The following is a 22,100-nucleotide window of genomic DNA, read 5'->3' as shown; positions in this document are numbered from 1 at the left end:
GGACTCTTGCGCACGGGCTTGGGGGCGTGGCCAGGTTCGGGGGCGGGGCCAGGACGCGGCGACCCGGGGAGGACGCGGCGGGAGGCGGGCTTCGCCGGTTGCCAGGAGAACCCGCGACAACAAAAGACGCGGGCGGCGGCGGCGCAGCGTGGCAGAGCGAAGCTGAGGAATCCAGCGCTCGCCGCCAGGGCCCTGGGCTGTCCTGAGTCGGTCAGTGCGCGGCGGGCCTGGCCGGGCGGTGCGGGAAAGTGGGGCGCCCTCCCTTCCGCGGCACCCGCCCTCCAGCCCGCCGCGCCCGCGCTCCCAGCCCGCCGTTGGGACTAGTAGGCGCCGGCTTGGGGTCTGGGCCGCCGCGGGGTGGGAGCCAGAGGGTGGGCGGTAGGGGCGCCAGTGAGGCCTATGGGGGCGCCCGAGGAGTCTGGGGTCAGGAATGGGAGTCCGGCGAGCGACTGGAGGCAGAGCGTCCCTTCCGGAGGAAGCTGGCTCAGCCCTGAGGAGCGGGGCACAGGGAACGGGGATCGACCCCAACGCGGGACCCGGCCCCTAGGCGCGCACCCGGTGTTCGTCTCGTGTAGCTTCACGGCGTGAGGTGCGACGCGAGGGCCACCACCACCAAGCGCTTTGTTTTGTCGCAGGCGTGTTTTTCCCACTGTAGAGGTTGAAACCTCGGCGCCTTCAAGCCCAAGAGCTCCCTCCCTCGGAGGCAGGTGCTGTAAAGAGCAAAGCGCCCAGATTCTTTCTTTGAAACACCTTTTAAGTAACACGGCCGTTTCCAGTGTTGAAAATCTTTGTTGTTTGCCCTTCTTTACTCCTTTGTCTTTACACATTTGGGGCCTTTTCTGAGCTCCTTATGCGACTTACTATCCATCTACTGGGAAGTTTCTTATGAAAATAGTTAACAAACCACACATTTAAGACAACCACTGCTTTCTGGGAAATCAAGGGGACGGGATGGCAGCGGTTTTTGGAGACACTCGTTCCTGACCAGTGACATGACATGAGGGATTAAATATTTCTCTTGCCTTTCCTCAGATTTCAAAAACCCATTGAGTATACTTAAATACGACCAGCCAATCTGATTTCGCCTTTTTTGTCATTTATTGGTGACATAATGCGTATGTTTCTGATGACTATAATTGATCAGAATCTGAAGAAGTATAAGTGCTGTGGATTGTGTAAAAACTTTATTTCTTGTATATTGATGTTTTACAAGCCCTATGTTTGTGGACCCTTATTATTGTTTGTTTTGTTTTGAGACAGGGTCTCGCTCTGTTACTCAGGCTGGAGTGCAGTGGCATATTGCAGCCTCAATCTTCCGGCCTTAAGCGATCCTCCAACCTCAGCCTCCCAAGTAGCTGGGACTACAGGTGCGTCACCACTGCCTGGCTCATTCTTGTATTTTTAGTAGAGACAGGGTTTCACCCTGTTGCCCAGGCTGGTCTGTAACTCGTGGGCTGAAGCAATCCACCTGCTTTGGCCTCCCAAAGTGCTGGGATTACAGGCATGAGCCACCGTGCCTGGCCCCGTTATTATTTTTTTTAAGGCTTAGAATAAGTTTCAGTTGCCTTTATAACCAAATTGTTTATAGATATTACCATTAAAAACTCCAAGAAATGAGGCTGGGCATGGTGACTCATATCTGTAATCCCAGTACCTTGGGAGGCTGAGGCGGGCGGATCTCTTCAGCCCAGGAGGTCGAGACCAGCCTGGGCAACATGGTGAAACCCCGTTTCTACTAAAAATACAAGAATTAGCCTGGCGTGGTGCCTGTAATCCCAGCTACTTTGGAGGCTGAGGCACGAGAATCACTTGAACCAGGAGGCTGAGGTTGCAGTGAGCCGAGATGGTGCCGCTGTGCTCCAGCCTGGGTGACAGAGCCCGATCTTGTCTCAAAAACAAAACAAAACAAAAACCCAAGAAATGAAAATATCCCAATTTGGCATTTTTTATTAGCGACTTCATTGGAAGCAGTTAAGTTTGGCTTAACATCGTTCCATGAGTTTTGCTTTAATTTGATGGCATACAAAGAAATAAACTAATCTGTATGGTGACTTCAAATGTTGGTTTTCAGAGACATTTGGAAGAATTAACTCAGCATTCCTGTAGCTGGAAAAGTTTCCAGTACCAAATGATTGTAGAGTTCTTTAAGATCCAAGAAAGGATTTATCAAACACATGAGCATTTTTTTTTCCAGTGTAAAATTCATTAGAATGATTTAAAAACTGCTAAGGTTAGGTGTATCTCTTTGTTTTAGCCATTAAAGATAGTTTGTTGACTCTCTTTTGGGATTTTACAGCCCAAGGAACCTGATATTTTTTTACTCTCAGGAGACTTTTAGAAGAGTGATGTTAATTTTTTTTGTTGTGATCCTCTTCATGCCATCTACTCAGAGAATTACAAATGCAGAGTACCATTGCAGAGTTTTGTTTTATTTTTGACAGGGTCATGACCCTTTTGGGATCAAGGGATCCTCTCGCTTCAACCTCCTGAGTAGCTGGGACTACAGGCACGTGCGCCACCATGCCTGCCTAATTTTTTGACTTTTTGTAGAGACAGGGTTTCTCCATGTTGCCCAGGCTGGTCTCGAACTCCTGGGCTCAAGTGATCCACCCACCCTGGCCTCCCAAAGTGCTGGGATTACAGATGTGAACCACTGTACTGGGCCACGGTTTTTTTTTCCAAGGGTAGTGAATATTAATATTATCAATTCACTGTTATTAGTGTTATTAATAAAATGTTATTTCAGTCTAGTTGTCTCTGTTACTTAATGGTAATCTTCAAGACTCAGCAGCTTCTCCAAAGAACCTAGCCTCACCTCAAACTCATTACTTTTCATCATCTGCACTTAAACATTGTCATAGATTACTTGTTAAATTTAGTATAAGCTTTATCCTTCCAAAACTGAACATTTGTATATAAGTTTTTATGCAACACAGTGTTTTCATTTCTCTTGGGAGTGGAATTCTCTTGGGAGCTGGGTCAAGTGGTAACTGTATGTTTAACTTTTTGCAGAAATGTCAATCTGTTTTCCAAAGTGGCTGTACCATTTTACCTTCCCACCAATAGTGTATGAGGGTTCTAATTTCTTTACACCCTGCTAACACTTATGGTCTGTCTTTGTTATTATAGCAGTGCGCGTGGATGTGGATTGGTATCTCATTGTGGTGGTTGGTTGGTTGTTTGTTTGAGACAGTCTTGGTGTATTGCCCAGGCTGGAGTGCAGTGGTTTGATCTCAGCTCACTGCAACCTCTGCCTCCTGGGTTCAAGCGATTCTCCTGCCTCAGCTTCCTGAGTAGCTAGGATTGTAGGCGCCCACCACCATGCCCGTCTAATTTTTTGTTTGTTTGTTTTTTTTTTTTTTGAGACGGAGTCTCACTCTGTCGCCCAGGCTGGAGTTCAGTGGCCGGATCGCAGCTTGCTGCAAGCTCCGCCTCCTGGGTTCACACCATTCTCCTGCCTCAGCCTCCCGAGTAGCTGGGACTACAGGCGCCCGCCACCTCGCCCGGCTAGTTTTTTGTATTTTTTAGTAGAGACGGGGTTTCACCATGTTAGCCAGGATGGTCTCGATCTCCTGACCTCGTGATCCGCCCGTCTCGGCCTCCCAAAGTGCTGGGATTACAGGCTTGAGCCACCACGCCCGGCCTAATTTTTGTATTTTTTAGTAGCGACAGAGTTTCACTGTGTTGTTCAGACTGGTCTCGAACTCCTGACCTCAGGTGATCCTCCCACCTTGTCCTCCCAAAGTGCTGGGATTACAGGCTTGAGCCACTGTGCCTGGCTAATTTTTGTATTTTAGGTAGAGATGGGGTTTCACCATGTTATCCAGGCTGGTCTTGAACTCCTGACCTCAGGTGATCATCCCACCTCAGTCTCCTAAAATTCTGGGATTACAGGCGTGAGCCATGTGCACCTGGACTCTCACTGTGGTTTTGATTGCATTCTCCTGATAGCTAATGATGTTGAACATCTTTTCATGTGCTCACTAATTTGTATATCTTCTTTGAAGAAGTGCCTTTTCAGATGCTTTGCCTGTTTTAAAAATTTTTTTTAAACTTTTTGAGTTGTAATAGTTATTTATACATTGTAGTTGCAAGTTCCTTGTTAGATTCATGTCTTGCAAATATTTTCTCCCATTCAGTGAGTTGTCTTTTCACTTTTTTTTTTTTTGAGGCAGAGTCTCCCTCCCTCGCCCAGGCTGGAGTGCAGTGGCGCAATCTCGGCTCACTGCAAGCTCCACCTCCAGGGTTCATGCTATTCTCCTGCTTCAGGCTCCGGAGTAGCTGGGACTACAGGTACCCGCCAACACGCCTGGCTAATATTTTTGTATTTTTAGTAGAGATGGGATTTCACTGTGTTAGCCAGAATGGTCTCATCTCCTGACCTTGTGATCCACCCACCTCGGCCTCCCCAAGTGCCCGGGGGATTACAGGCATAAGCCACCGCGCCCAGCCGTCTTTTCACTTTCTTGGTAGTTTCCTTTGAAGCACAAAGTTTTTAATTTCGACGTCCAGTTTTTCCTTCCCTCCCTCCTTCCTCTCCCTCCCCCACCCCCAACATTTCTCTTGTTCTCTCTCTCTTCTCTCCTCCCCTCTTCTCTCTCTCTCTCTCTCTCTCAAGTTCTTGCTCTGTTGTCCAGGTTATGTGCAGTGGCACAAATACAGCTCACTGTAATCTCCGGCTGCTAGGTTCAAGCCAACCTCCCGCCTTAGCCTCCGAAGTAGCTGGGACTGCAGGTGTGCACTATCATGCTGAGCTGAGTGAAAAAAAAATTTCTTTGTAGACATGGCGTCTCACTATGTTGCCCAGGCTGGGTCCTACTTATTTTTTAATCTATGCTTCATCTTTATTTTTTTGCTTTTATTATTTTTGATTGACACAATCATTGTACGTGTTTATGGGGTACAGTGTGATTTTTCATTACATGTATACAATGTGTAATGTTCAAATTGGTATTTTTTATTTTACTGCTTTTGGTGTCATATCTAAGAAATTATTGCCAAATTCAAGGTCATGAAGAGTTACTCCTATCTTTTAAGAGTTTTGTAGTTTTAGTTCTTATGTTTAGGTCTATGGTCCATTTTTGGTTAACTTTTGTATATGATGTGAGGTAGGGAGTCCAACTTCATTATTTTATCCATTGTCCCATAGCCATTTGTTGAAAAGACTATTCTTAGACTTCAGTTGAATTGTCTTCGCACCTTTGTTGAAAATCAATTGCCCATAAATGTGAGGGTTTATTTCTGGATTCTCAGTTCTATTCTGTTGATCTATGTGTCTATCCTTATGCCAGTACTACACTATCATGATGACTGTTGCTTGGTTTTGAAATTAGGAAAGTGTGAGTCCTCTTACTTTGTTCTTTTTCAATATTGTTTTGGTTATTCTGTGTCTCTTGAGTTGTTCTGTGATTTCAGGATCAGCTTGTCAGTTTCTGCAAATAAGTCAGCTGAGATTTTGATAGGTATTGCATTGAGTCTGTAGATCAATTTGGGGAATACTGACGTATTAATATATCTTTCAATTTATAAACATGAGATTTTTTTCCATTTATGTACATCTTGTGCTTTCTTCTAACAGTATTTTATAGTTTTCAGAGTATATGTTTTACACATCTTTTGTTAAATTTATTTCTAAATATTTTATTCTTTTTGATGCTATTGTAAATTGAATTGTTTTTTGAATGTATGTTTAAGTGTTAGGCTGGGCACGGTGGCTCACGCCTGTAATCTCAGCACTTTGGAAGGCTGAGATAGGCGGATCACCAGGTCAGGAGATCGAGACCATCCTGGCTAACAGGGTGAAACGCTGTCTCTACTAAAAATACAAAAAATTAGCTGGGCATGGTGGCAGGCGCCTGTAGTCCCAGCTACTTGGGAGGCTGAGGCAGGAGAAGGGCATGAACCCGGGAGGCGGAGCTTGCAGTGAGCCGAGATGGCACCACTGTGCTTCAGCCTGGGCGACAGAGCAAGACTGTCTCAAAAAAAAAAAAAAAAAAAGCCAGAATGTTCATTGTAAATGTGGTTATCAATTATTTATTTATGTATATTTTTAGCCAGGAAACTACAGCCAACAATTTAATTTAATTTAATTTTTTTTTTGAGACGGAGTCTGGCTCTGTCGCCCAGGCTGGAGTGCAGTGGCCGGATCTCAGCTCACTGCAAGCTTCGCCTCCCAGGTTGACGCCATTTTCCTGCCTCAGCCTCCCGAGTAGCTGGGACTACAGGCACCCGCCACCTTGCCCGGCTAGTTTTTTGTATTTTTTTAGTAGAGACGGGGTTTCACCGTGTTATCCAGGATGGTCTTGATCTCCTGACCTCGTGATCCGCCCGTCTCGGCCTCCCAAAGTTCTGGGATTACAGACTTGAGCCACCGCACCCGGCCTTTTAATTTTTGATGTATTAATTCTAGCAGAGATCTTCAGAAATAAGTACAACATAATATGTAGAAGCAGAAAAAGCAGTTTTTCTGTTAGTTTTGATTATTTTTGAATAAAAATTTAGTTTTAAATTTATATTGACTTATTGAAATTCTTAGAACTATTTTCATGAATTTATTTCTAATAATTGTGGCAAAGAGGAAATGCTATTTTTCTTTTTTTTTTTTCTTTTTTTTTTTTGAGACGGAGTCTGGCTCTGTCTCCCAGGCTGGAGTGCAGTGGCTGGATCTCAGCTCACTGCAAGCTCCGCCCCCCGGGTTTACGCCATTCTCCTGCCTCAGCCTCCGGAGTAGCTGGGACTACAGGCGCCCGCCACGTCGCCTGGCTAGTTTTTTGTATTTTTAGTAGAGACGGGGTTTCACCGTGTTAGCCAGGATGGTCTCGATCTCCTGACCTCGTGATCCGCCCGTCTCGGCCTCCCAAAGTGCTGGGATTACAGGCTTGAGCCACCGCGCCCGGCCGGAAATGCTATTTTTCAATGCATAGCTATAAAATCTGGTACTAATGTTTGTTTTTAACACATGTACAGGCTGGGCATGGTGGCTCACGCCTGTGATCCCAGCACTTTGGGAGGCCGAGGCGGGTGGGTCACTTGAGGTTCGGAGTTTGAGACCAGCCTGGCCAATATGGTGAAACCCTGTCTCTACTAAAAATACAAAAATTAGCTGGTCCTAGTGGCGGGCACCTGTAATTCCAGCTACTCAAGAGGCCTGAGGCAGGAGAATCACTTGAACCTGGGAGGCAGAGGTTACAGAGAGCGGAGATCACACCACTGCATTCCACCCTAGACGATAGAGCAATACTCCATCTCAAAAAACAAACAAAAAAAAAAACACGTGTACAGTTCCTTACTTAATTATCTCCTTGCCTTAATTTTCTAACTCCCTGGCTATTTAATATTTAGATTAATGAACTGGGAAACATTATTACTGTAGAAATAAAGACACAATGGAATCCCATGTACTTACCACTTAGCTTCATCATTTATCAACTCATGGACCCCATACTCTAGATTATTTTGAAGCAAACCCAAGACATACTATTTTGTCTACAAATTTACAATGTATTTTACAAGACAAGTTTACTTTTTGTAACTGTGTTGTGTTGGAACAAAACCTCTTCTCACTGACTTTGCTTTAGAAGGTGGTTAGTTTATTGGAATAAAAGGAATCAGTAATTAAAATTTGTTTTTTTATTTTTGTTACACAGGAATCCAGATCTTACATAAGATGGAAGTTTCTCACACTAGATACTGAACATTAAGTAGAAAATCTATTTAGTAAAATCCAAGTTGCCATGGAAGAAATACCAGTAAAAGTTGCTGTAAGAATTAGACCTCTGCTTTGCAAAGAAGTTCTTCATAATCATCAAGTTTGTGTGAGAGTTATTCCAAACAACCAGCAAGTTATCATTGGGAGAGATAGAGTCTTCACTTTTGATTTTGTTTTTGGCAAAAATTCCACTCAAGATGAAGTTTATAATACATGTATAAAGCCCCTAGTGTTGTCACTCATTGAGGGCTATAATGCAACTGTTTTTGCCTATGGACAAACTGGATCTGGGAAGACATACACCATTGGAGGAGGCCATATTGGTAAGATTCTTATACTCTTTGACTTTTATTTATGACGCTAGATAGAAGCTAAAACATGACCAATACCTGATACGTGGTAGGTGCTTAGCATATTAATTGAATAGTGAAGGAATGAATAATGTAATCAAATGTGATCCTAAGATCATCATCTTTGAAAGGTTTGTTTTTAAATATTGAAGTTTCATTAAGCAGTCTAACTTAGGATTATATTTGCTTGAGGAAAGAAGTTTAAGATAGTTTTCAGTGGTCAGCCCTTGTTATTTTGAACAGAATTTAAAATAGAGATAAATGAGTTAACATGATCAGATTTGGCGTTCTTTAACAAGCCAGTTGTAAATATTAAGAGTCCCACAGTCAGGACTTAGGGACCATAGGAAAAATTTACTATGTAGAGTATCTTTTTTTCATATTCTAGCCAGATTTCTTTTTTAAATTCTGAATACTTTAGGACATAATTTCTCCTGCTTGTAATTATAGTTTGGAAAAGATAGAATCATAGGATCTCATGTAGAGCTGGAGGGAACCTTGGAAATCATTTTAGTTAAGTGTCTGGTAATAGAGTGGGGGAATTGACAGCCAAGTCTTCTGTTAAGATTGTTTACTGTATTGATAGCTTTCTACTAAAAACAAACTTTCGAATAGTGCACATATGCATCATTGTCTAAAGTTTTAGTTAGTATTCTCTGTATGAATAGTGGCTCTCAATATTTTTCTATTTTCATATTTCACAAATGTAAAATACATGGCTTTCAGAAACTTTTTTCTCTAGCTGTTGAGATACGAGCTGAAACAATAAAAAAAATTAAAAATTTTAAAAAAGAAACTTCTCTTATTACATGCATGGATGGGTAGTGGCTCAGGGAGTGGTTGTGTAGTTTGAGGAAATCTTTATTCCAAAGATTAAAATGGAGGAGCTTCAAGAGGCCAATACTCCCCAACTAAAAGAAAAACATCTGTATATTCTGCAGAATTAGGAGATCACAGATACTAGATTGTTTCAGGGTCTTACAATAGAAATAATTCAGTTTTTCTAGTATAAATTGTGGCTTTTCTTTAGGATTGTAGGGATTTTTGGTTTTTTTGATTGGCAAATGTTTTATAATCCTAATGACCCATTATATGCTTTATACCAACAGGAATTATACATGTTCAGAAGCTGGTGACTTAATTATAGCTACACTTTTTTTTTTTTTTTTATTAGGAGACCATGAGTACTATTTTAATTTTGTAAGGGAAAAAGTTACTAAAGTTATCTATTCTAACATATTTTAATTGCTCTGAAATTCTTTCTATCAGAAGAAATAGACCACCATTAAGAATATTTTGGATGGTGTTTTCTTTCTACTTTTTTTAAATTAAAGAAATATTTATTATAAGAAGGACTGCAAGTGATGCATAAAAAAATTAAACAAGTGACAACCCCTCTCACCCCAAAGAAATAAGTTTGATGCATATTACTCACTTATGTAGTTTTTTTGGTTTTTGTTTGTTTAATGAGATATTATAGCTGTGATTCTGTAACTTTCTTTTTGCACTTAACAATGTAAAATATCATTTCAGTCCAGGCGCAGTGGCTCACACCTGTAATCCCAGCACTTTGGGAGGCCGAGGCAGGCAGATCACTTGAGGCCAGGAGTTTGAGACCAGCCTGGCCAACATGGCGAAACCTTGTCTCTACTACAAATACAAAAATTAGCTGGGTGTTGTGGCACACGCCTCTCTAATCCCAGCTACTCGGGAGGCTGAAGCAGAGAATTCGCTTGAACCTGGGAGGCGGAGGTTACGGTGAGCCAAGATCATGCCACTGTACTCCAGTCTGGGCAACAGACCAAGACTCTTGTCTCAAAAAAAGTTGGATTTATTTTTTGGTGTATTAGTGGGGATTTTCTGTTTCCCAGAATGTCTCTATAGGACACCAGTTCTGGGTCAGTTATCTGCTTTTTGGTTATTGACCATGCAAATAATGCTTCCCTGCCCCGTCCCCCCCCATCCCCCAGTGAATATTTATTGAGCATCTGCAGTATCTAGGTTACCATGCTGGGCACTAGGGCAGAGTGAAACTCTCTTATTTTAAAATGTATTTTACTTTATTTTAAAAACTTTTTTGTAGAGATGGGGTCTCACTTTGTTTTTTGTTTTTGATTTTGCTTTGAGACAGGGCCTTGTTCTGTTGCCCTGGCTGGAGTGCAGTGGTACAATCACAGCTAACTGCAGCCTCAACCTTCTGGGCTCAAGAAATTCTTCCACCTCGGCCTCCTGAATATCTGGGACTACAGGGGCATATCACCACTCCCGACTAGTTTTTTATTTTTTATTTTTTGCAGAGACAGGGTTTTGCCATGTTGTCCAGGCTGGTCTCTAACACCTGAGATCAAGTGATCTGCCCTGCCTCAGTCTCCCAAAGTGCTGTGATTACAGGCGTGAACCACCATGCCTGGCTTTATTTTTAAATATAATGCTTATTTAGCTAATATTCATTTTCCAGCTTTTCAGAACTTTGGAATTACCTTTACAAGGTATAGCCTTTTCCAAAAACCTTTGTGTACTCTTTAAATACCATATAATAGCTAAATGATAGTTGTTGAGGTATAAAACTTTACAGGTTTTCTCTTGGAAATGGTTTATTTCAGGAATATAAGACTAACATTGCAAATTTTATATTTAAGTTATCAAAATACATATTGGAGCTTTATTATAAATATTTGAAATTAAGCTTTTTGATACGTCTTTTAAATTGTGCTTTGCTCTCTATTGATGTGGGGCATAACTGAACTATTTCTGGTCAATTATTTATTCTGGGTAATCAAAATTGCTTATCTATGCTACAGTTTGGAAGGTTTAGATATTTCCTACAGGCTAGTTCCTACAAGCTCTTAAAAGGGAATCTTCATTTGTACTGTATTAGAAGAAAACCCATAACTTACTTTACTTACCACATGATGGCAGTCTTGCCTCTTAAATGAGGGGAAGGACAGCCATCGAAGTTGATGGAAACAGATTTTCAGCATGATTGTTGCCAAAAACCTAAATTTTGGTAATCTTCAACTTGGAAGCAAGTTGTTTTTAAGTGTCATTTGTAAGTCAACTGTTTGTTGCTTGGAATACATTTTCCATGGAACAATGCTAAAAATGATGGGCAGTTTTCTAAATTAGCCTATAGAAGCTTTTAAAGTCTCAGTTTTTCCCTCCACTTATTTTAAATTTTATACACTTTTTTTAACTATCTTTACAATTGTGATAAAGTACATATAAATATAAATATAAAGATAACCAAGCTTATCATTTTAGCTACTTTCAAGTGTAGAGTTCTGCAGCATCAAATATACTAATTATTAATGCAATAATAACCAGTATTTTCAAAATTTTCATCACCCAAACAGTAGCTATGTACCCATTAAGCAATAGCTCTCCCAGCATTCTCTGATAATCCCTGATTTACTTTCTGTCTCTTTTAATTTGCCTATTCTAGATATTTCATATAAGTGGAGGTCAGGTGTGGTGGCTCACGTCTGTAATCTCAGCACTTTGGGAGGATCATCTGAGCTCAGGGGTTTGAGATCAACCTGGGCAACATGATGAAACCCCATCTCTACTAAAAATACAAACAAATTAGTCAGGCGTGGTGGTGTGCACCTGTAATCCCAGCTACTGGAGGCTGAGGCAGGAGAATCACTTGAACCTGGGAGGCAGAGGTTGCAGTGAGCTGAGATTGTGCCACTGCACTCCAGTGTGGGCAGTAGAGCAAGACTCTGTCTCACAAAACAAAACAAAACGCATAAAAGTGGGCCAAGCGTGGTGGTTTACGCCTGTAATCTCAGCACTTTGGGAGGCTGAGGCAGGTGGATCACGAGGTCAGGAGATCGAGACCATCCTGGCCAACATGGTGAAACCCCATCTCTTCTAAAAATACAGAAATTAGCCAGGTGTGGTGGCGGGTGCCTGTAGTCCCAGCTACTCAGGAGGCTGAGGCAGGAGAATCGCTTGAACCCAGGAGGCGGAGGTTGCAGTGAGCTGAGATCGCGCCACTGCACTCCAGCCTGGGCAACATAGTGAGAGCTTGTCACTACAGAAAACAACAAAAAATTAGCTGGATGTGGTGGCACATGCCTGTAGTCCCAGCTACTTCAGAGGCTTAGGTGGGAAGATTGCCTGAGCCCAGGAGGTCAGGGCCACAGTGAACTATGATTGTGCCACTGCACTCCAGCTTGGGTGACACAGTGAAACCCTGTCTCAAAAAAAAAATAAAAGAAAAGAAAAAAGAAGTGGAATCATACAGTATTTTTCCTTCTGTGTCTAGCTTCTCTCACTTAGCATGTTATGTCACCTATCAGAACGTCATTCCTTTTTCCAAGAACATTCCATTGTATGTATATACTATGTTTTATTTATCCATTCTTCTTTTGATGAACATTTGGTTTGCTTCCCCGTTGTGGCTCCTGTAAATAATGTTACTATGAACACTGATGTAGAAGTATCTGTTTGAGCCCCTCCTACGCCTATTTGTAAACCTGCTTTAACTCCTTTTTGAAAGGGGGGAACAGAAATAAGTGTTTACTCATAATGTTACAGTACTGGTCTGTGTTCTGGGTTGTAGAAGCTGTGGGCTTAGATAGTGTTGGAGGAGAAGAGGTGTAGAGATGTTCCCTTCCTCATTCTTGAACTGAGGGTCTAGGCCTGGGCATAACTGGCCTTTCTGCACCTGCTTCTGCATACATTCTCTGTCGCCATCAACTTTGGCTTGCTTCTCTGTCTTTTCTCATTATCCCTTTCTACTCTCAAGCTCCTTGCACCTTTTCACCCCATCCAGAAATCTCAGAACAGATACACTTGGTGACGTGTAAAGAAATATAAGAACTTTTTTAAAAAAGCATTCTTGGCCGGGCCTGGTGGCTCATCCCTGTAATCCCAGCAGTTTGGGAGGCTGAGGCGGGCAGATCATGAGGTGAGGAGATCGAGACCATCCTGGCTAACATGGTGAAACCCCATCTCAACTGAAAACACAAGAAATTAACTGGGCATGGTGGCACACGCCTGTAGTCCCAGCTATGTGGGAGGCTGAGGCAGGAGAATCACTTGAACCTGGGAGGCGGAGGTTGCAGTGAGCCAAGATCGCACCACCACACTCCAGCCTGGGTGACAGAGTGAGACTCCGTCTCACCAAAAAAAAAAAAAAAAAATTCTTGCCAACATAAATGAATTGTGCTCCAGTGATTGGGATTCCACCCAGACCATAATAAATGTTCTAAAGAGAAAGATATTTTAGTGCAAAAGACTGTGAAATAGATTGGTCTTACCTAGGGTCAGTTTCCTGCTTTTTACAGCTATTTTCTGCTTTAGAAATTATATGTCATCTAAAAGCACCAACTTTTTTTTTTTTTTTTTTTTTGAGACAGAGTCTCACTCTGTCCCCCAGGCTGGAGTGCAGTGGCGCGATCTCGGCTCACTGCAAGCTCCGCCTCCCGGGTTCACACCATTCTCCTGCCTCAGCCTGGGACTTCAGGCATCCACCACCACACCTGGCTAATTTTTTGTATTTCTTTTGTATTTATTTTTTTTTTGAGACAGAGTCTCGCTCTGTTGCCCAGGCTGGAGTGCAGTGGCCGGATCTCAGCTCACTGCAAGCTCCGCCCCCCGGGTTTACGCCATTCTCCTGCCTCAGCCTACCAAGTAGCTGGGACTACAGGCGCCCACCACCTCGCCCGGCTAGTTTTTTGTATTTTTTAGTAGAGACGGGGTTTCACTGTATTAGCCAGGATGGTCTCGATCTCCTGACCTCGTGATCCGCCCGTCTCGGCCTCCCAAAGTGCTGGAATTACAGGCTTGAGCCACCGCGCCCGGCCAATTTTTTGTATTTCTAGTAGAGACGGGGTTTCACCGTGTTAGCCAGGATGGTCTCGATCTCCTGACCCTGTGATCCACCTGCCTCGGCCTCCCAGAGAACTGGGATTTCAGGCGTGAGCCACCGTGCCTGGCCAAAAACACCAACGTTTTTATAACGTGGCTCCTACTAGTAGTAGTGAATATCCGAGAGGTGGAGTGGCTTTAGGCAGGGGAAGCCCTTTGTGTAGAATGATGTTTTATGAGTCAAGGGCCACCTCTCTGGATCCAGTATTTAATGAACAGTGAATTGGGAAAGATAAAGTATGTATGTATGTATGTATGTATGTATGTATGTATTTATAGAAAGGGGTCTTGCTCTGTCACCCAGGCTCTGTCTCCTGACTCACTGCAACCTCTGGCTCCCAAGCTCAAGTAATCCTCCTCCCTTCTCAGCCTCCCAAGCAGCTGAGACCATAGGCATGCAACACGAAATTTTTTTGTATTTTTTTGTAGAGCAGGGATCTTGCCATGTTGCCCAGGCTGGTCTCAAACTTCTTAGCTCAAGCGATCCACCCACCTTGGCCTCCCCATGTGCTGGATTACAGGTGTGAGCCACCACAGCATGGCCTATTTATGGAATAAAATGCCACTCCATATAGCTTTATCATTTATATTAAAATGTACATTTCTACCACATCTACGTGCTTTGAAATTCGCCTGTGTCACTTAGTGTCTGTTTCATTCCTGGGACTTTTCAAATATATTTTCTTATTAAATTTTTTTTTTTTTTTTGAGACAGTTTCCCTCTGTCGCCCAGGCTGGAGTGCAGTGGCGCTATATCAGCTCACTGCAACCTCCACCTCCCAGCTTCAAGTGATTCTTGTGCCTTAGCCACCCAAATAGTTGGGATTACAGGCATGGGCCACCACACCCAGCTAGCTAATTTTTGTATTTTTAGTAGAGACAGGTTTCACCACGTTGCCCAAGCTGGTCTTGAACTCCTGGGCTCAAGTGATCTGCCCGCCTCAGCCTCCCAAAGTCTGGGATTACAGGCGTGAGGCACCGCGCTCAGCCTGTTTCAAGTCTTTTCTCAGATACCACCTTCTGAATGATGCCCACCATGACCTTCCTGTTTAAAGTTGTAAGCATCTCCTGGCTGGTAGTTACACTTCTAGTCTCCTTACCCTGCTGTTATTTTTTTCCCTCCAGGTACAATTAATACTTTTTAATATGCCATATAATTCACTTATCAGTTATTCTTTTTTGCTATTGTCAGTCTTTTGTCAGCAGAATCTCACCAGGGAAGGGATTTCTTTTCTCCCTGTTTTGTTTATTGGTGGATTGCAGAGTTCTAGAATAGTGCCTGGCACATAGTAGATACTAAATAAATACTTGTTCAATGAATGCTTGAATGAATTCTTGGTAAGGGGATACATGTGAAAACTTTTACTTGTGAATTTTATAGTTGTGGTTTAAAAAAGTTATAATAGCCCAGTGGTGGGCATCTGTAATCCCGGCCACTCAGGAGGCTGAGGCAGGAGAATCACCTGAATTCGATAGGCGGAGGTTACAGTGAGCTGAGATTGCACCACGGCACTCCAGTCTGGGCAACAGAGCAAGACTCCGTCTCAAAAAACAAAAGGTTATAATATAGAGAAATGTAATAAAATAAATTAACTATAAAATTGGGGTTGTCGCTTTTCTTTTGTTTTAAGTTCCAGATGTGCTTTCTTTTTCTAAATTTTCAGCTTCAGTTGTGGAGGGCCAAAAGGGTATCATTCCTCGAGCTATTCAAGAAATATTTCAAAGCATCTCTGAACATCCTAGCATTGACTTTAATGTGAAAGTATCTTATATAGAAGTGTACAAGGAAGACCTAAGAGATCTTCTAGAATTGGAGACATCCATGAAGGATCTTCACATCCGAGAAGATGAAAAAGGAAACACAGGTAAAGTAGCCCACTTAATCAGTTGCCTTCATTAGCAAACAGACATGCTTTAATTCAGTTTCTGGATATATTCCAAGGAATCTTTAAAAACATACAGAAGCAAAATAAACTTATTTTTACTTTTAACTTTAACAACTTTATTGATTATTAATCTCTTTTTTTTTTTTTTTTTTGAGATAGCATCTCGCTCCATCACCCAGGTCACCCAGGCTAGAATGTAGTGGTGCAATCTTGGCTCACTGCAACCTCTGCCTCCCGGGTTCAAGTGATTCTGCTGCCTCAGCCTCCCGAGTAGCTGGGATTACAGGTGTGTGCCACCATGCCTGGCTAATTTTTGTATTTTTAGTAGAGATGGGATTTCACCATGTTTGTCAGGCTGGTCTCAAACTCCTGACCTCATGATCCGCCCGCCTCGGTCTCCCAAAGTGCTGGGATTACAGGTATGAGCCACTGTTCCCAGCTTATTAATCTCTCTTAAATTACTCAGATGGAAAAGTAGTTCAGACTGGTTGGTAAGGTGAAGTTATTAATTTGTAATGCAAGATATTGATTTTCTATCATTGTTCCCCTCTAGACTGACTTCAGGTGAGACTGTGATATAGGCTAAATTTGTTTTTATATCTTTTTTCCTCTCAGCTCTACCCTGAGATTGGAGATGGCTTTTGCTTTAAGCATTTATCAAAGTTGACCCAGAACTTGCCTTTCTTTTCTTTGATTTTTGTCCCAGCACACTTACTTCTTCCTCTTTTTTTAAAGTTAAGAGTTTATATTTTTGTTTTTTCATATTGACATTTACCGGTTTTTTTTGCTGTGTTCCTCAAGGTCTGACTTTCTGCGTTAGTAGCCTGTTAATTCCGTTAACCAATATCCATTTGTTGGAAATGGGAGAAGGTTAGAATGGGAGGGTCAAACTGCAAATATTTTGAAGGATAACAATTTCTGCTTTTCCAGTTTAAAAGCTAACATGTGTCTTCATAGAGTATTTTGAAAACAGGAAAGTATAAGGAAGAAAGTTTAAGATTATTTTTAATCCTAGAGCCTAGAAATACCAACTTCTCTTTTTGGTGTGTTTCCTTCCAGAATTATTTTTCTACATACATATAATTTTTAAAATATATATACTTGCAACCCTACACACAGTTTTGCATTTTATATTTCACTTAATATTTATATTGTGAACATTTTCACATATGATTAAATATTTTTCATACTTACGACTCTTCATGGTTATATGGTAATTTATCTTATGAATGTGTTTATAGTTATTTAATATTCCATTGTTGGACATTTAGGCTGTTTCCAGGTTTTAACTATTATTAATAATATTGCAGTGACTGTTCTTTTTTTTTGTGGAGACAGGGTCTCACCTCTGTCTCCCAGGCTGGAGTGCAGTGGTGCTATCTCGGCTCACTGCAAGCTCTGCCTCCCGGGTTCACGCCATTCTCCTGCCTCAGCCTCCCAAGTAGCTGGAACTACAGGCGCCCACCACCACGCCTGGCTAATTTTTTGTATTTTTAATAGAGACGGGGTTTCACCGTGTTAGCCAGGATGGTCTCAAACTCCTGACCTTGTGATCTGCCCGCCTTGGCCTCCCAAAGTGCTGGGATTACAGGCGTGAGCCACCGCGCCTGACCTGTTTTTGTTTTTTAAGAAGAAACTATATATGGTAGCTATGGTCTTATTAGATAATTCAGTACAGTTTCTCTCTTCTGGATATAATTCAGACTAATGTTTTGAGCTCGTTTATCTTATGGAATACAATTATTGATTGTTTTTATCCTTTATCAAACAGTTACAAAAATAATACATGCTTCTTTGTAAAATATCAAGCAAGACAGAAGTATATACACTTCACTATCACTCTTAATAAACTTGATGAAAATATTTCATATCTGATACCAATGTTGAAAAAATTTTGGAAGGATGTTACAAATGATCTTAAATTACAGCATGTCTTACATAATGTCCCACTCACAAGTAAAGTGCATTTGTTTAACATATTTCTTTTTTTTCTTTTTTTTTTTTTTTTTTGAGACGGAGTCTCGCTCTGTCACCCGGGCTGGAGTGCAGTGGCCAGATCTCAGCTCACTGCAAGCTCCGCCTCCCGGGTTTACGCCATTCTCCTGCCTCAGCCTCCCGAGTAGCTGGGACCACAGGCGCCCGCCACCTCGCCCGGCTAGTTTTTTTTTGTATTTTTTAGTAGAGACGGGGTTTCACCGTGTTAGCCAGGATGGTCTCGATCTCCTGACCTCGTGATCCGCCCGTCTCGGCCTCCCAAAGTGCTGGGATTACAGGCTTGAGCCACCGCGCCCGGCCTGTTTAACATATTTCTTTAGAGTCTCTGTGTGAAGCAGTAATGTCCATGCTGGCTGCTGCACAATTAGTACACGTGGGAAGCTTTTTAAAAATACTGATTTCTGGGTCCTACTTCTCAGGGATTCTGATTTAATTGGTCTGAGATGGTGCCTGGGCGTTGGCACTTTCTTTTTTATAAAGCTACCAGGTGATTTGTATCTGGGTTTGAGAACTGTAGTGCTAACTTATAGCCTAACATTGGAAAAATTTAATGAAAAATTTAATGGAAGTTTTACTATGACTTACAGGAACTGGGTTGTTTAAAAAGTGTCATGATGGAAATAATGAAAGTGAAATGATTATTTTTTAAAGAAATAGTGATGTGACAGTATCTGAGTAAAGAGGAATTATGGCAATATAATTTGAGCATGAAATCAGGAGCTTTCCTTCTCTGATTCAATTCCTAAGTCCACCTACTTCTCTTTGCAGTATTTTTGGATATAAACAAATAATGCAGGTAGTAAATGTAGGTTATTTTTAGTTCATTCTGTGATTGAAATAAAAACCTTTTTTTTCTTTTTTGAGTACAGTACATTATGGTGTTCAAAGTATTTTCTTTTAATTGCTATCTCATCTGTCTACCTTGCATTCTGATATTATGTAAACCACACCTGTTTTTAAAATGAATGACCAACTATATTTGTATTGAATTTTTTACTCATCGTTGATTATGACCTCACAATACTAAAAAACTTAAAAGCTAAGGATGGCTTGATTATTAACAAAACTGAAAAAAAACAACTAATGCCTTTTTTTTTTTTTTTGAGACGGAGTCTCGCTGTGTCGCCCAGGCTGGAGTGCAGTGGCCGGATCTCAGCTCACTGCAAGCTCCGCCTCCCACGTTTATGCCATTCTCCTGCCTCAGCCTCCCAAGTAGCTGAGACTACAGGCGCCCGCCACTGCGCCCGGCTAGTTTTTTGTATTTTTTAAGTAGAGACAGGGTTTCACCGTGTTAGCCAGGATGGTCTCGATCTCCTGACCTCGTGATCCACCTGTCTCGGCCTCCCAAAGTGCTGGGATTACAGGCTTGAGCCACCGCGCCCGGCCAACTAATGCCTTTTAATTGATACTAATTAATTATTCTAATCTACTGATTAACTCTTTTGAATTATATATTTGATTAATTTATAAAAGATTAACCTAGGCCGGGTGTGGTGGCTCACACCTGTTATCCCCGCACTTTGGGAAGCCAAGGCAGGTGGATCACCTGAGGTCAGGAGTTCGAGACCAGCCTGGCCAACGTGGTGAAACCCTGTCTCTACTAAACATACAAAAAAAATTAGCCAAGTGTGGTAGTGCACGCCTGTAATCCAGCTACTCGGGAGGCTAAGGCAGGAGAATCACTTAAACCCGAGGTGGAGGTTGCAGTGAGCCAAGATTGCGCCACTGCACTCTAGCCTGGGTGATGGCAGAGACTCCATCTCAAGAAAAAAAAAAAAAAAAGATTGATCTATTAGGCTTTACAAATCAAAAGACTGGAATGAAGAGTTTTTCTTTTGTCAGTCATTTTAAGGAATTGAGTGTGACTCAAGACAAACTAGATTGTTTTTTCAAAAAATTACAGCTTTTAGAATTTAAACATTAAAGTGAGTGCTGTCTGTTAAAATAGTTTCTTTGGGAGATTATCTAAAATCATTTGATGATGTTGCTGATGTTACTATTGTTATTTGAAATGCTGTTGACTTTTTTAAAAAGGGACTATCTTGGCGAGACTGTTTAGCAAATGGTAACTGTTAATATACTAGGTTTTGGTGAAAACTTGGCTTAAAAACATGTTATTGCTATTTTAAGTGATTGTTGGGGCCAAGGAATGCCATGTGGAGAGTGCAGATGAAGTGATGAGCCTTTTGGAGATGGGGAATGCAGCCAGACATACAGGTACCACCCAAATGAATGAGCACTCCAGCAGATCACATGCAATTTTTACAATCAGCATTGGTCAAGTTCATAAAAATGTGGAGGCAGCTGAAGATGGATCATGGTATTCCCCTCGGCATATTGTCTCAAAGTTCCACTTTGTGGATTTGGCAGGATCAGAAAGAGTAACCAAAACGGGGAATACTGGTGAACAGTTCAAAGAATCCATTCAAATCAATAGTGGATTGCTGGCGTTAGGAAATGTAATAAGCGCTCTTGGGGACCCACGCAGGAAGAGTTCACATATTCCATATAGGGATGCTAAAATTACCCGGCTTCTGAAAGATTCTCTGGGAGGCAGTGCTAAGACTGTCATGATCACATGTGTCAGCCCCTCCTCCTCGAATTTTGATGAGTCCTTAAATTCTCTCAAATATGCCAACAGAGCACGGAACATTAGAAACAAACCCACTGTAAACTTCAGCCCCGAGTCAGACCGTATAGATGAAATGGAATTTGAGATTAAATTGCTTCGAGAAGCTTTGCAAAGCCAGCAGGCTAATGTCAGCCAAACTAGCCAGATCCATCGAGAAGGGAGTCCTGATACAAATAGGATTCATTCTCTTGAGGAGCAAGTAGCTCAGCTTCAAGGAGAATGTCTGGGTTACCAATGTTGTGTAGAAGAAGCCTTTACCTTCCTGGTTGACTTAAAAGATACTGTCAGACTAAACCAAAAGCAGCAATACAAACTGCAGGAGTGGTTTAACATGATCCAAGAGGTCAGGAAGGCTGTGGTCACCTCATTTCGAGGAATTGGAGGCACTGCAAGTCTGGAAGAAGGACCAGAGCATGTTACAGTTCTCCAGCTGAAGAGAGAGCTTAAGAAATGCCAGGTACTTAGACATCACTTATTTATGTATTTATTTTATTGATACATAATAGATGTACATATTTTGGGGGTGTGTGTGTTAGCATATTTAGACATTATTATGGATAACTTTTTTAAGGACTGAATTTATTTGGGCAAGTAAATTCTAAGAGTCATTTTGGAATTTTAGGTTTTTTAAAAAATGATTTATATATAGAATCCCACTTGCCTCTCTCACTTTGTTCTTTCTACCCTCCCCTTTCCTATTGCTTCCTCCTCACAATTCATACTCTTCTTGACTCCTCCTCCTTTCTCCTTTGGTTAAAGTGTATTTTAATTTGTTATATTTATTAAATAGAACTTTGTGGACCTGGTTGTCAATTTAGAGACTGAAAATAAACTTAATTTGAGAAATAAAATTAAGTTATCTTTTACTGAGTTTTTTTCCCTCTGTGGGTCAGTAGTTCTTGAAAGAAAAGAAATACTTCATCTCTTGTGTTTGGAGTATAAGTTTAAAAAAAAACCTAACAAATTAGCATATTTATTAATGTTTAAAGAATGTAGGTATGTACATGTATTGAGTTCAGATTTACATTTCCCCACTTTTCATTCAGAAACTATTTATTGTGTGAAGATTGTATGTTGTGGGAACGGTGGAGGACAGACACACCTAGTTACTGCTGACTCGGAGGGAGTTTGCAATCTAGTGAGCAAATGAATGGTCCTTCAGTTGTTCCAGAGATAACTCCCAGATTCCATCGTTCTGTCCATTTTTCAAAATAGGAAAACTTAAAAGGATAGCTTTTTACTTAAAAAGGAAATACGGTTTAAGTATATTTCCTTTTTTTTTTTTTTTAAAGCTCTAAGCTTATTTCTCTAGCTAGAAATATTTCCTCAAAGCCTTTTTATGTGTAATATTATAAAGAAGGCATTTGTATTATCCTCTGTTACAGCAGTTCTCAAGTTCTCCAGTGTTTTCATCACAGGACTTCTTTACACTTTTAAAGTGAGATCCCTCAAAGAGCTTTTGTTCATGTGGGTTATATCTATTGATATTTACTGTGTTAGAATTAAAACTGGAAAAAGCTAAGCTATTTATTATTCAAAACTAATGGTAACCCAATTACATGTTAATATAAAGAGCACTTTTAATGAAAAATATTTTCTAGTGTGTATATATATATATATATATATATATATATATATATTTTTTTTTTTTT

At 41.3% G+C, this 22,100-nt stretch overlaps 1 protein-coding gene across 6 annotated transcripts in view; it reads left to right on the top strand.

The window, feature by feature from the left end:
• The first annotated feature begins 104 nt into the window (after window positions 1–104).
• Window positions 105–22,100, top strand: part of KIF27 (kinesin family member 27) — an 89,567-nt gene continuing 67,571 nt past the window's right edge. For 5 of the 6 annotated variants that reach the window (XM_026448974.1, XM_026448972.1, XM_026448973.1 and 2 more), the window contains exons 1-4: window positions 105–210; window positions 7,647–8,031; window positions 15,600–15,800; window positions 19,947–20,905. In XM_026448974.1, coding sequence (XP_026304759.1) covers window positions 7,734–8,031; window positions 15,600–15,800; window positions 19,947–20,905 — 1,458 coding nt within the window. In that variant the 5' untranslated portion in view covers window positions 105–210; window positions 7,647–7,733. Of the gene's footprint in view, window positions 211–7,646; window positions 8,032–15,599; window positions 15,801–16,049; window positions 16,108–19,946; window positions 20,906–22,100 lie in introns of those variants that run through there. The other variant, XM_026448977.1, reaches the window with a different exon arrangement.

Source organism: Piliocolobus tephrosceles, chromosome 14 (genome assembly GCF_002776525.5).
Source record: "Piliocolobus tephrosceles isolate RC106 chromosome 14, ASM277652v3, whole genome shotgun sequence".
Classification (NCBI taxonomy): domain Eukaryota; kingdom Metazoa; phylum Chordata; class Mammalia; order Primates; family Cercopithecidae; genus Piliocolobus; species Piliocolobus tephrosceles.
The sequence above is the reverse complement of the archived record's forward strand: the minus strand, read 5'-3'. Positions and strand labels throughout refer to the sequence as shown.